We start from the raw sequence: 14,400 nt of genomic DNA on the forward strand, positions 1-14,400 counted from the left end.
TACCCCCAAAATAAGGAATATAGGATAATCTTAATATAGTGCTCAGGAGAAGCTGTATTATGAGCCTTCCTCCATTCCTTCACTGCCAAAATTAATATTTGAAGTGGAAAGTGTAATAAAAATATCCCTCAAAAGCAGGCATAGTTGGTTTATGAATATAGGTCATTTGATAAGTGCTTGCCTAGCATGCTTGACCATCACATGAGACAGTCATGGTAGTGCATGACTATTATCACTATAGAGAGAGCGGTAGAATCAGAAGTTCAAGGAAAGATTGAATGATCAGCATGATCCTTGGCTTGATAGGGAGTTGGAGGTTAACCTGGGATATATGAGACTCTGCCTTCCCCAAAAATAATTGAAATAGAATCTTTGTGTTGGTAATACCTTTGCTATTACTGCCCCACTTCAGTCCTGTACTTTTTCTAATGATGGAGTAATGGTGTACTTGGATTGTACACATGTGCAAGCATATGTGTCATGTGTTACCCTCTCATTTTAGCCAACAATGGGACCCTAATGGGATCATACCCATGCTTCTATCAGTAGTGAGGTTTGCAAAATGGAGTTCTTAGGATGGAGGTTTAGAACAAGTGCTATGGAAGTTGGAGTGTAAAGCACTCTTAACAGCTTGCTTACTGTAACACCTAGGAGGTGATGGTAAAGACCCTTCCTGTTCGTTCTTTCCCCACTATGCTGAAGGTAAGTCATGTGGCTGCACACATCAATATATGAGATTCTGGGTTTGGGACTTTTTTTTCCAAGGAATTAGTAGAGCCCCTGAAATAATGTATTGATCTGTGTAGTAGTTTTGTCTTTATCGTAAACATAAAGTTAGTCTAGTACTTTATATTACTCCCAACAAATAAACAGTTGTTTCTTGACTTGCTAATATTTTTCTTTTACTCTGAATACTTAAAACTATAATTTTCTTAACTCTTCCTCGAATTTTAAGAAAATTTATTCATTTATTTAATTATTTACTTTATTTATTTTGGTTTTTCAAGACAGAGTTTCTCTGTGTAATGGTGTAGTGGTGGGAGCCCGGCGCCCGCATCCCGACTAGTTTTACCCGAAATAATTACATGGAAACTGTATTCATTTAAACACTGCCTGGCCCATTAGTTTCAGCCTCTTATTGGCTAATTCTCACATCTTGCTTTAACCCATATTTAGTAATCTATGTAACACCATGAGGTGGTGGCTTACCGGGAAAGATCTTAACCTGCGTCTGTCTTGGAGAGGAGAGTCATGGCGACTGCGTCTTTGCCTTCTTCCCTGTATTCTATTCTGTCTACTCCACCCACCTATGTTCTGACCTATCAGGCCAAGCAGTTTATTAATTAACCAATGAAAGCAACAGATAGATAGGAGACTCTCCTACACATAGTTAGTCTAGTACTTTATATTACTCCCAACAAATAAAGTTGCTTCTTGACTTGCTAATGTTTTTCTTTTACTCTGAATACTTAAAACTATAATTCTCTTAACTCTTCCTCGAATTTTAAGAAAATTTATTCATTTATTTAATTATTTACTTTATTTATTTTGGTTTTTCAAGACAGGGTTTCTCTGTGTAATGGCCCTAGCTATTCTGAAACTCACTTTGTAGACCAGGCTGACCTCAAACTGACAGATCCGAGTGCTGGGATTAAAGGTGTGCGCCACCACCGCTTGGCAAGACAGTTAATTTAATAGACAGTATTCACCTAGATGTTTAGCACTTTAATTACTAATGTCTTTATTTCCTTAGGACAGAGCCTTAACTCATAGGAGACACTAAACACATAGTTGATAAATTACAAGTAATGTTCATCATAATGAGTAGTAATATGATTTAAATGTGGTTGGATAATTCAGTAGTTTCCCTATGTCCTGGTTGTAGGTAGCTATAGAAATGCAAGGAAACAGGGAATGAGAGCCCAGCACCAGCAAACCTTACTAGACAGGAGTTTGAGTCTTGATACGGAGGTGAAGTCCCTGCTGAGCACCAGGAAAGTAAAAGCTCTGAGAAGTTGGGATTGAAATGGGTTCTGAATTTGATGGAGGTAGAGTTAACGAATGATGTCTCCGTCAGTCACTGCCCTTCAGCCCCAGTTTCAGGATTTGGTAAGATGACTTGCAAGGACATAATGGCATAGTGTGTCACACACTGTGTTATGAGGAGAGCTGGGTAGAGTACGTCTTCTCAACATAATTTTATTTTCAGCGGTCTTCTCAAGATTTCTAGCTAAAAAAATAAAAAATAAAAAAAATAAAAGAGGTCCAGTACAGTGACAAAGGCCTTTAATACCAACACTCAAGAGGCAGAGGCATCTTTGTATGTTTAAGTCCAGCCTGATCTATGTAGGGAGTTTCAGGACAGGGCTATAAACAAACTTGTGTCAAAACAAACAAAACAGCCAAAAAGTAATTTTAGTCATCATAGGAATTTCTTAATCTTGTAAAAACTAAGTTTAAAATTTATAATTAACTCTCTGTATTTTTTCCAATATAATGATACTTGTGCTAGGAATGTAGCCCGAAAAAAGACCCAAAGGCTCCTGTATCTTTGGTGGCTTCAGTTGGTGGTCCTTCCACGAGCTCCAGCACATCCATCATTGCCTCAGCCAGCTCTAGCTCAGCACCAGCCCAAGAAACCATCTGCCTTGATGACTCCCTGGATGAAGACCTTTCTTTCCACTCATCTTCACTGGATCTTGTATCTGAAGCTTTAGCTGTCATCAACAATGGGAACAAGGGCCCCTCAGTTGGCTCAAGGCTAAATGTGCCAACTACAAAGCCTCGTCCAGGACTGAGAGAAGAAAAACTAGCAAGTATCATGAGTAAGTTACCACTGGCTACTCCCAAAAAACTAGATTCTGCTCAGACTGCACACTCATCAAGTCTTATTGCTGGTCACACTGGGCCAGTACCAAAGAAACCCCAGGATTTAGCTCATACGGGCATTTCTTCAGGCCTTATTGCTGGTTCTTCAATTCAGAACCCTAAAGTTTCCTTAGAACCTTTGCCAGCCAGGCTACTCCAGCAAGGACTGCAAAGGTCAAGCCAGATACATGCTTCTTCCTCTTCTCAGACTCATGTCTCCTCCTCCCAAGCCCAAGTTGCTGCCTCCTCTCATGCTCTGGGAACATCAGAGGCCCAAGATGCTTCTCCGTTAACACAAGCAACCAAGGTGCACCAGCACTCAGCTGTCCAGCAGAACTATGTGTCTCCATTACAAGCCACCATTAGTAAATCACAGACCAACCCAGTGGTGAAATTAAGTAATAACCCCCAGCTTTCCTGTTCATCCCAACTACTCAAGACTTCAGATAAGCCACTGATGTATCGCCTCCCTTTGTCTACCCCATCACCTGGAAATGGTTCTCAGGGGCCCCACCCCCTGGTTTCTAGGACAGCACCGAGCACCACTACCTCCAGTAATTATTTAGCCAAGGCTATGGTGTCACAGATCTCCACCCAGGGTTTCAAATCTCCCTTCTCAATGGCTGCGTCTCCCAAACTTGCCGCATCTCCCAAACCTGCCACATCCCCCAAACCTTTGCCCTCACCTAAGCCTTCTGCCTCACCCAAGCCCTCTCTGTCAGCTAAGCCTTCAGTATCAACTAAACTTATTTCTAAATCCAACCCAACTCCCAAGCCTGCTGTATGCCCAACTTCTTCCAGTCCAAACACACTAGTAGCCCAGAGTAGCCATCCCTCAAATAACAACCCCGTCCATAAGCAGCCCAGTGGAATGAACATCAGCAGACAGTCTCCCACTCTGAATTTGTTGCCCTCAAATCGCACTTCTGGCCTTCCATCTACAAAAACTCTTCAGACCCCTTCTAAACTAACAAACTCATCATCCACTGGAACTGTTGGGAAGAACAGCTTGAGCGGAATTCCAATGAATGTACCTGCCAGCAGAGGTAGCAACCTTAACTCAAGTGGAGCTAATAGGACTAGTCTATCTGGGGGAACAGGAAGTGGAACACAGGGTGCTACTAAACCATTGTCTACTCCACATAGACCAGCCTCTGCCTCAGGGTCTTCGGTGGTAACAGCCAGTGTGCAGGTATGTATATGATGTGCATCCATGTGATAAATGTAAGATTGAGCAAGCTTTCTAAGTCACCTTAATGACTTCTCATGTGACATATACAATGTGTAAAGTGTGTTTATACTAGGCTGATAACAGCTATGGTCATGGATTGTTCTCAGTGTTGACATCATAGTGCTGGGTGAGGTTTTTGTTGGGATGTATGTTTTTTATTTTTTTCAGCCAAGTATCTCATTAATCTTTGTGTATGGTACCATATACCTGTAATCCTAGCACACGGGAGGGTGAAGCAGGAAGAACTCAAGTTGAAGGCCAGCTTGGGCTATACACTGGGAATTCTAAGCTCACCTGGGCTGCACAACAAAGTCTTACTAAAAATAAAACCTTTAGAAGGTAGGATGAGAACTTGGGGTTGTTAGTTCAGTGTCTTCCTAACACGTATGAAACCCCAGGTTCAGTCCCCAATATCAGGGAAAGACTCACATTTACCTTAATATTTGTTTTGGAAAACAGAACTTGAGATTATATTTAAAACTTTATCTCTTAGCCAGACATGCTGGCACACTCCTACAATTCCAACTCTTGAGAGGTAGAGGCCAAATGACTAGAAGTTCAAAGTTACCCTTGGTTACGCAGTCAAGTTTGAGGCCAGCATAAGCTGTATGACATCCTGTTGAGGGTAAAACGTCTTCGCAATCTCTATCTCTTACTAAAGCAAGAACAGAAAGTATTAGTGCAGAAATTTAACATATTCAGTTGTCTCCCTACCTTTTCTTCTGTCTTTATAAATGTGTATGGGGGCATGATATGCATGTTGGGTGTAATGCTTAAGAAGGCCAGAGAGGGCGACTGATTCCCTGGAGCTGGAGTTAACAGGCAGGTGTCAGCCCTGACTTGAGTGCTAGGAACCAACCTCTGGTCCTCTGAAAGAACAAGAGCTCTTAACCATTGAACCAGCTTTGTTGTTGTTGTTGTTGTTGTTGTTGTTTATTTAATCAAATTTATACATTTGTCTTTTCTTTAAAATTTTATCCTCTCCAAATTTTTATTTTACATTAACTTTTTAGTTATCCGTGTATAATTCTGTCCACTTAATGTTGGAATACCTGTATATCACAGTTTCCCAGTGATTTGTCAAGTTTTAGTGTAAACATGACTCTGCTAGACGGGGCATAGATGGTATTTACTTCACCATTGCTTTCTCAGACTTACTTAATCTCTCCTTTCTGTGTTGTAGCACTTACATGAAGGTAGACTTCCACTTCAAATTCATTGCTTAGTGTTTAGGATTATTTTATTCTTCATGTAAGTAATGTGTTTTGTCTGCTGAGATAGCTAGAAAATTTACCTTTAAACCCCAGTATTCTTAGACTATAGCTATGTTTATCTAGTTTTCATTAATTTTTGTACTTAGAACATAATGAGCCTCAGACCTGGCTATTTTTTCAGCTCAAGAATATTTTTATTCTTGGCCAGCGAGATGGTTGAATGGGTAACAGTGCTTGCTGCCAAGCCTAATGATTTGAGTTTGATCCCTGGAAACTCAGGCGGTAGGAGAACAGACTCCTGAAAGTTGTCCTCTGGCCTATGCGCACATACATGGTAACACAGTTCTCCCAACTCAAGAAGAAATGTCATTTTAAGAAGTTTCTTTTAAAAAAAAACGCAAAGACTATATTATTCTATATTTGGTAATTGTTTCTGATCCAACGCTTTGATTAGACAATGGACATTTATATTTAGGTCAGACTGGCCAGGACCTGCTGTACCCCTACCTGTCCCGGAAACGGAGATTCCTGGCATGTGCTACCACGCCCCGCTTAGGGTTATTCTGAGAACTTTGTTCTTTTTTAAAGAGAGGATCTCACTCTGCAGCCCAGGCTAGCTTCAGACTTGTAGCAGCCCTACTGCAGCATCCGCTGCTGGGTGACAGCCTTGGACTAGCACATCTAATTTGTTGTTCATCTATTTCTTGGCTCTAATTTCTATGCCATCTTGTATTGTGTTCATTTCTCTGCCTTCACTATATTTTGAGGCTTTCAAAGACTTATCCTTCACATTAATGAAGTGGCTTCTTTAATTTTTTCCTCCTGGAAGTAATACATAGTCACTGTGAGCAAATTTAGAGACAAAATAAAAACCACCTGTGCCCACCACCTTTCATATGTAGGGTATTTTAAGGCTTTTCTCAAAAAAAAAAAAACTGTCTTACACAGTGTCATGTTATAAATATGATATTTTGTGATTTACAAGTACTTAGGTCCTAAGTCTTTGAGAACATGACTCTGGTTTGGGAAGTGAGTTGTCATGCTACTCCAGTTTTTGTGCATTAGGAATTTAATGAAAAGCTTTCTCATTGCTATTTGTAGGGCTTCATGCAGTTTAGTATAGTATAAGACTTGGTGTTGAATACACATTAAAAATAACAAGTTATCATTCTTCTACTCACATGAGTGTTCTTCATCTGCAGCCTAGCACAAGAGTCAGGACGATCACTTGAACCCGTAAGTTTAAGACCAACCTAGGCAAACTAGTGAGACTGTATCTCAAAGAGAGCAGGAAAGACAAAGGGGAGAGGTGAACAGCAAAGCTCAGATACTGATAGTGGGGGTTATGGGCTACACTTGTTCCTTATAGATAATTTGGGAATTAGTCTTTACTAATGTTCACACTTGCTAAAACGGCGATCCTTTCTAAAATTAACCTTTAATTTGGTCAAAGGAAAAAAAATGGAATTCTAAAAAAAAAGTGATAGTTCCAGGCCCCATTCCTCCTTACTATCCATACTTTTGTTCTTTCTGAGACAAGACCTTTGATAAGGCCACTACTGTGGTTATAAACATGCACCACCATGCCCAGCTAGCAAAAATAATAACAACTAGGTATGGTGTGGCTCACCTTTAATACCAGGCAGAAACAGGTGGATCTCTGTGAGTTTGAGTCTAACTTTACCTTCATAGTGAGTTCCCAACCAGTCAAGACTACATGGGGAGACCCTGTCTCAAAAGAGAGTGAAGAAATGAATGATAAACTCTTAATTTTATGAATGTTACCATTATGTTATCTTGTCATTTTCATTATGAAAATAAGAATTACAGTTCTCCTGTAGCTGTACCATTTTGCTGAAATAGTAATCAGAGTTTGGTTAAATCTCCCATGACATAAGTATTTGTTCCATTATCAGAGTTATGGCTTCATTTACTTTCTTATAAAATGGTAAGGGGGTTTTCTATACTTAAAAATTGGCTTTGTGTCGTTTTTTATGTCATTGCCTTCAAGAGTCTGGTTATATTGTCCTTCACTTTTTCTTACCTCTAAAATCTACCTGACCATCTTGTATTTGATTATCATTTATTCTAAAAGAAGCCATTCACTGTCTTAAGAATATTCATCTGTCAGCAAGAAAGCAGCATGACAAAAATGTGTGTTCCTGACGAGTTCCTTCCCGTACTCTTCCACTCTTGGGTCACTGTATGACTTGGAAGCCCCAAGATTCCTGCTTTCTTTGATCTTTTTTTCTGTCTTACTGGTTTGACTAAAGAAAAACTCAACAGTTGATTAATGTCACATCGCCTCTGCCATTGGTAGTTGTTTTCATATGACATAGCAGCTTTGAAGCCTTCTCAGCTGTTTGTGGCCTCCGGGTATTATTAAGCACAGGTGCTTAAAGCAGTGTTTCTTCATGAGGGGAGTACATTTGGTATCCGGTCTTGGGAAGCCTGCACCTCCTGTCTACAAGGCATCTACAGTGCTAGCAGTGGAAAAGATGGGTTATTGAACAAAGGCTGAAAGTGAAAATGTTTCTAAGTCCAAGCTCTGTCCACTTTCCTTACAGAACGTCTTCCTCTTTATTGCGCTTCAACTTACTTTGTATTTGGCACTTTATGACTCTAAAAGCCATCATTCAGTGAGCAAATTGCGTACCATGTGCCAGGCTCTGTTCTGTGTGCTGGGGCACCAGGGTGAATAGCATAGTACATCTGCTCTCGTGGAGCATATATTCTAGATAAGCTAAATACCAGTTTTATTTTAAAAAGAAAGAAGCATGTGCTATGAAAAAAAATGTTAAAAATGGATTGTTGCTGACATAAGGGACTACAGAAGACCTATTAAAGGAAATACTATTTTATTTGAGCTGTAAGTTGAAATAACAGGGCATAGCCATGCATAAAGAAGACAGGAAATTGGTATGAGCTAGAGGAAACAGCAATATAGAAATGCTGAGATGAATATAAAAAGAGCCTGAGATGAAAGCCCGTGTGCGTGTGACCTAACTATGGAGATAAGCCTGCACTAGGTCAAGGGGGCCTGATAAGGGACAGTACGGATTTGAGGTTTATTTTGTGAAGAAGGGAACCTGTTGGAAGGTTTTAACCAGAAGAACAGTCTGGCTACATATCAGAATATTATTCTAGGTGAATGGGAAGCAGCTGTCTCACCAAACAGAATGCGTAGCTTTATAGGATCAGGTGCCTACCTGAGAAAAGCAGTTTCCATTCATAAAAAAAAATATGTCTGATCATGGACACTGTATAGTCTGCTTATCCAGCCAGTGTTGACAGCCTTTCTATGCTCCCGGATATTATAAAAGTGGGATTTTCTGCATCTGAAAGTGCCTCTTAGAGAAATGCCTAAATGTCAGTGTAACCTTGAGGTCACCTGGCAATTCTAACTTAGTCATAAACAAAATTAGGTTTGAAAAATTCTTAAAAAGTATAAAACATTAGTTATAACATATTTTTAATTGCTGGTATTTAAATTATTTTTAAAATTTGGGACTTGTCCTAATTTATGTTCTCTATCTGTTGTGATGCTTCAGTTAGATTCTTGGAGAAAGGCTTTAAAAGGTTCAATCATTTGCATTGTTTACTGTTTTTCACTGAGAGTTCATTTGGGGCACAACCTTGGAGATTATCTTGAGACTCCAATAGACTTATGTTTAAAATGAAGGAACCATTCTTGCTTACTTTTTAAACTTTTTTTTTGATTATGTCTTCAGTGTTCTGCCTGCATATATGCCTGTAATCCAGAAGAGGGCACCAGATCTCATTACAGAGGGTTGCGAGCCACCAGGTGGTTCCTGGGAATTGAACGTAGGACCTCTGGAAGAGCAGTCAGTGCTCTTAACCATCTGTCCAGCTCTTGCTTACTTTTTTTTTTAAATTTCTTTCTTTATTTAATATATATGAGTGCTCTGTCGACTTTATGCCAGGAGAGGGCATCAGATCACACTAGAGATGGTTGTGAGCCACCACACCATGTGGTTGTAGAAATTGAATCCAGGACCTCTGGAAGAGCAGCCAGTGCCCTTAGCCACTGAGCCATATCTCCAACCTCCATTCTTGCTTGCTTTTAAACTGATATAGGATCCTTTTTGTCCTAGTCACTTTAAAACAGTGTTGTTTCTAACTGGATATTTTTTCTTAAATGTACCCACCGTGTATCATAAGAGGTATAGTAGAGAAAAGGGCTGGCAACTCTTCAAGGTGTCTCTTAACAAAGTGTTGAGGATTACTGCTTGGGTGGAAAAAGAAAGTTGGGTGAAGAAGAGACTCCTTTAGTTTATGAGGCCTGCAGACTAAGGTTGATGTCCCAAACTCCTGGAAAAAGAAGTACTTGCTGATGGCAAGACAGTGGAGGGTGGGAACCAGGTGACTCCAGTTTGGACATGTCAGGCTAGCTGAGTGTTGGAAACACACATGGTGATACTCACTAAACTCTGGTTCATGAGATTAAAATTGAGGTGACAGGTCAGAACTGAGCTTATAAATGTCAGTGATAACACAGGAGATGCGCAAAGCAGGGAAATGAAGTTGTGGAACCTAAATAAGATGACTTCTTGAGAGTGACCTCACTTTTTGTTCAGCAGTGGTGTTAACCCTGGGGTGCCACATATGTATGGGAAAATTACGTATATTTTCTTACATGTTACGAAATAAAACCTTTAGACTTTCCCATGTGTGGTGGTATCTGAGGCATGCCTGTAATCATCGTAGTTAAGAGGCTGAGGCTAGGAGACTCGGATCTCGGATTTCAAGGTTGTGGGTTTTTTGTTTTTTTTTTTAATGTTACATAATGAGTTCCAAGCCAGCCCTGAGGTACATAATGAGATGCTGTTTGAAAAATAAATAAAACATCAACCTATTTAATGATGTTTTTGGTAGAAATAGCACACAAAACCAATAATATCTAATATGTATCATTAACTTAAGAAAAAAGCTTTTTGGGGTTAGAGAGATGGCCCAGAGGTTAAGAGCACTGGCTGCTCTTCCAGAGGTCCTGACTTAATTCCCAGCAACCACATGGTGGCTCACAACCATCTATAATGAGATCTGATTCCCTCTTCTGGTGTGCAGGCAGAACACTGGGTATAATAAATACAAATAAATTTTTAAAAAAGGAAGAAGGAAAGAAAAGCCTTTTTGGAAATTCTACTTGGCCTGAAACTTGCTGTGTAGGCCAGGCTGGCCTTGAACTCAGAGATCCGCCTGCCTCTGCCTCCCAAGTGCTGGAATTAAAGGCATGTGACACCTCCACTGACCATCTCTCTATTTTCTAAATTTTAAAAAAAAAAAGAAAAAAATAAAATTAAAATCTGTTTTATTGACCACAGTTGAAACTATCAATTTTTTAGCTGAGGAAACATTATAGTCTACAAAAGAAAACTACAGTGGCAGGACTATAGTGTGTAATGTTTGCGTCTGAGAAAGTTGAATGTGTTTAAATAAATGTTGATAATAATGAGTGCCCATCATGAAGAAATATCAAAAGTGGAAAAGATCTGATCGCATAGAAAGTCATTGGAAATACTGAATTAGCTCAAATATATTTATTTGAGTATACTTAAGTAGTTTCCCATAGAAGCACACCAACATTAGCAGATTTCTGATTCATCGCTCAGGGCTTCAGAACTCACATAAAGAAATGAGAAAATGCTTTATACTCTGAAAGTCCCATTTCAGAAAAGCGATGTAACGGAAGCCAGTTTTCGTGGTTCTGGAGAGACTATAGATGGTGTGAAAAATGAAGGTTGTCATTCAGTATTGATTTTTGAAAAGGATTACAGATTAGATTATGACTGGGAGATGGGAAAGAAGCAGAAATAACAGTGGAGCTGTAGAAAGAAAGAATGTTGTGGGAGGCTACAGTTGGCGCCCTTTGCGGTATAGGTTGGGAAGTGTGCAGCTCTGGGGAAGCACAGGTAAGACCAAGGATGAGGAGTGCTCAGGGGCTCATCTGCGTCGGGTGCCGTGACAAAAGCACAGTAGATGGGAGCAGCAGCTGTAGGCCTTGTGCCAGGAAAGAGTCTGCGGAGTCCCAGGGACGTTGACTTGAATTACTCCCTGTGATTCATATCTGTAGTTGTGGAAGGAGAAGTAGCGAAAGGGAGATTAAGGCTTACAAGCAAGAATGGGCATTGAACAGCTAAGAAGCGAACTACAGTGCTGATACAAGAACTGTACATACAAAAGTTTTCAAATGTCGTTTGCAGATTTTCAGAAGCATTATTAGTAACTCTCTAGATTATATTTTTCACCTCAGTCTTAATTTTTCTCTCATTTGTTAGAACAGATAAAGACACAGTCTTACATCCATGAAGATGTTAAATCAACTTAGGTGCAATGCTTTATTTCTTATCTATTTTGACCCCTGGTTTCTACACAGTCCACAACAGGAGCATCATTATTGGCTAATGCCTCACCTCTGACTCTCATGACATCACCTTTGTCTGTAACAAATCAAACTGTGACTCCTTTTGGGATGCTGGGTGGCCTTGTTCCAGTGACCATGCCCTTCCAGTTTCCCTTGGAGCTACTTGGCTTTGGAACGGACACAGCTGGAGTGACAACCACCTCGGGATCTACCTCAGCCGCTTTCCATCACAGCCTAACTCAGAGTAAGTGGGGCTCTGTTTCAAATGAACAAATGGGCCGTCCACCCACATTTCTGTTATGAAGTATGTAGGAGAAAGTCAACATGGGGGATTTCTTAGCATACTCATGGCTCTATTTACATAAGTCAACTCTTTACATGTGTGTGCTGTAGTGTTAGAAAACTCTGGAGCTGGGGCTTAGGCCGGCATTAGAGAAGACAGAGTCTTGCTGAGTTTGAGTTAAGGGGGCCCACATGGTAAAGATCACTGACAAGTCTGTTTCCCTCTCAGATTTACTAAAGAGTTTACAGCCGGGAACTCAGCATGCAGCAACACTTTCCCACTCACCTCTGCCTACACACTTACAGCAAGCATTTAATGGTAAGCAAGCTGCGTGTTCCTATTGTGTATAACTGAGAATAGATGCTGATTAAAGTTTCTTCAAACAGTGTGAATGAAGTGACAAAACACTGGGGGTTTTCATTTACCTGGATCCTCAGCGGCAACAAACACTTTTTTCTTAAGAAAAAAGGATAAATGAGATCTGATAGACACTTGGGGAAAGGATTCTATTATATAGACATGTTACCTAATCAAGAATTCATAAAATAATTATCCAAAGTCATAGACAGATGTTGACAAGAAGGTTCAGCAGGTTAAAGTTCTTGAGTTTTGTCCCCAGAACCCACAAAAAAAGGTAAAGGGACCAATTCCACAAAAGTATCCTCTTCACGCGAACACTGTGGTATGTGTGCCCATACATACATGCACACATACAAGGTGTTTTGAAGTCATACTCAAGCCTTAGCAGTTAAAGTCATTTAATGCTCTTCCAGAGGACCCAAGTTCAGTTCCCAGCATCTACGTGGCATCTCGTAGCCATCTGTGACTTTAGGGGCTATTATGCCCTCTTTTGGCCTTCATGGATACCAGGTATATACATACAGGCGAAATACCCATACAAGTGAAAGTAAAACTAAAACTGTCTTTACACTGGTTTACTCTTGAGCATAGGGCAGAAATTGGAGCTGTGCATCAGTCTGAAGGCAATAGGCTATCATCAACTTCATGGTCATTCCTGTGGTCAGCTGCCCAAGACTCATCCTTGAGAGAAGGAGCATAAACCCCATCTGACCTTCCTGCTCTTGGCTGGACTTGAATATATTCCTGTTCTGGGATCCAGCTGGGGACGGGAGCTCTTGATGATTGTCTACAAGGAAGTAGACAAACAGGATTCTTGATGGTCAAAAGACCCCATTGTTCTAGCTCTATGGGAACTATCTTCTTATTTTGTCAACCCCACTCTCCCAGCGCAGGAAAAAGATGACTGAGTATTTTCCAAATAACTGAAGTTTAGTGTTTAAAACTTTTCATTTAAAAAATTTGATATAAGGCATTAAACTTTTTGGATTTCCAGTTGTAGAGCTGCCAGTTTGAAAAGGCTTCACCATCACTTCTCTTACCCCACACTGAAGATTAAAGAAAAGTTTTTCATAGCTGTCCTACTGGAATCTAATAAAAATAACTGATTGAAAGAGTCTCAGCTGGTAAACAGAGGTCAAAAAAGGTTTTCTTTGCTTTTGTTTTCAGAGACTGGGTCTCTCTGTGTAGACTTGGCTGCTCAGGAACTTGCTTTATAGATCATACTTGCCTTGAACTCACTATGTGCTGTGTGTTACCAAGCGTGAGTGGCACAAATAATAAATATTTTGTGGTCTGCAGTCGCTAAAGTCATTTAGTCCTTTTGGTTTTTTTTTTTTACAACTACTTAAATCATTGTAATGTAAAATAGCCACAAGTAATTTATACACAAGCAAGTAAAGCTGACTTCCAATAAAACTCTATTAACAAAAACAGATGATGGACCAGATTTCGCCATGGGTCATACTACACACTAAACGCTTGTTTAAAGAATTTCAGTCTAGTTGATAGAATTGTTTTATTTTGATAATTAACCAAAGTTACTTTATAATAATCACTAACATTGATACAGTTTTTCTTCTAAGGTCAGTGTTTTAAATTTTTTTTAAATGTTTTCTAAGATTCTTGGATATGAGTGAATCTGAACATGTGACTTATGATCCCTACTCATTCCTCTTCCTTTGAAGAGTTTCCTTCCCTTGTTGTTATCTCTCAGGCCTGGCTTGTCATTGAGTCTTTCTTTTCCTTACTAGGGTTCTACACTTATGGGAACTTTCTTTTCTGTTGGCCCTCTGGGTCACTGGGTCCTACTCTTGCCTGGGTAACCCTTTTTTCTCTCCTACCAGTTATTTTAGAACTATTTGGCTGAGGATCACATGGAGTGGGTCAATATTTTCTGTAAATAGTGAAGGACAATAGCATTAGTAGATATTGGAAACTAAGCTGCCCAGCAGCAGCCTCACATCCTGTACCTCAAGGCTAGGACATACACAGAGACGTAGCTGGACTTTCTTTACTACCAATGTGATATATTCATAATGCTTGGGAATTACCACATGTC

The 14,400-nt window shown here is 40.0% G+C and overlaps 1 protein-coding gene across 6 annotated transcripts in view; it reads left to right on the top strand.

Annotated features, from left to right (window-relative positions):
- The window catches only part of Ubn2 (ubinuclein 2), an 83,101-nt gene that overhangs the window by 46,812 nt on the left and 21,889 nt on the right, over nucleotides 1-14,400 (top strand). For 3 of the 6 annotated variants that reach the window (XM_085683498.2, XM_085683497.2, XM_085683499.2), the window contains exons 14-17: nucleotides 652-702; nucleotides 2,513-4,060; nucleotides 11,711-11,942; nucleotides 12,210-12,299. In XM_085683498.2, the coding sequence (XP_085539624.2) occupies nucleotides 652-702; nucleotides 2,513-4,060; nucleotides 11,711-11,942; nucleotides 12,210-12,299 (1,921 nt within the window). The remainder of the gene's footprint in view (nucleotides 1-651; nucleotides 703-2,512; nucleotides 4,061-11,710; nucleotides 11,943-12,209; nucleotides 12,300-14,400) is intronic. The other 3 variants (XM_085683500.2, XM_085683501.2, XM_085683502.2) reach the window with 2 other exon arrangements.

Source organism: Myodes glareolus, chromosome 25 (assembly GCF_982192425.1).
Source record: "Myodes glareolus chromosome 25, mMyoGla1.1, whole genome shotgun sequence".
NCBI lineage: Eukaryota > Metazoa > Chordata > Mammalia > Rodentia > Cricetidae > Myodes > Myodes glareolus.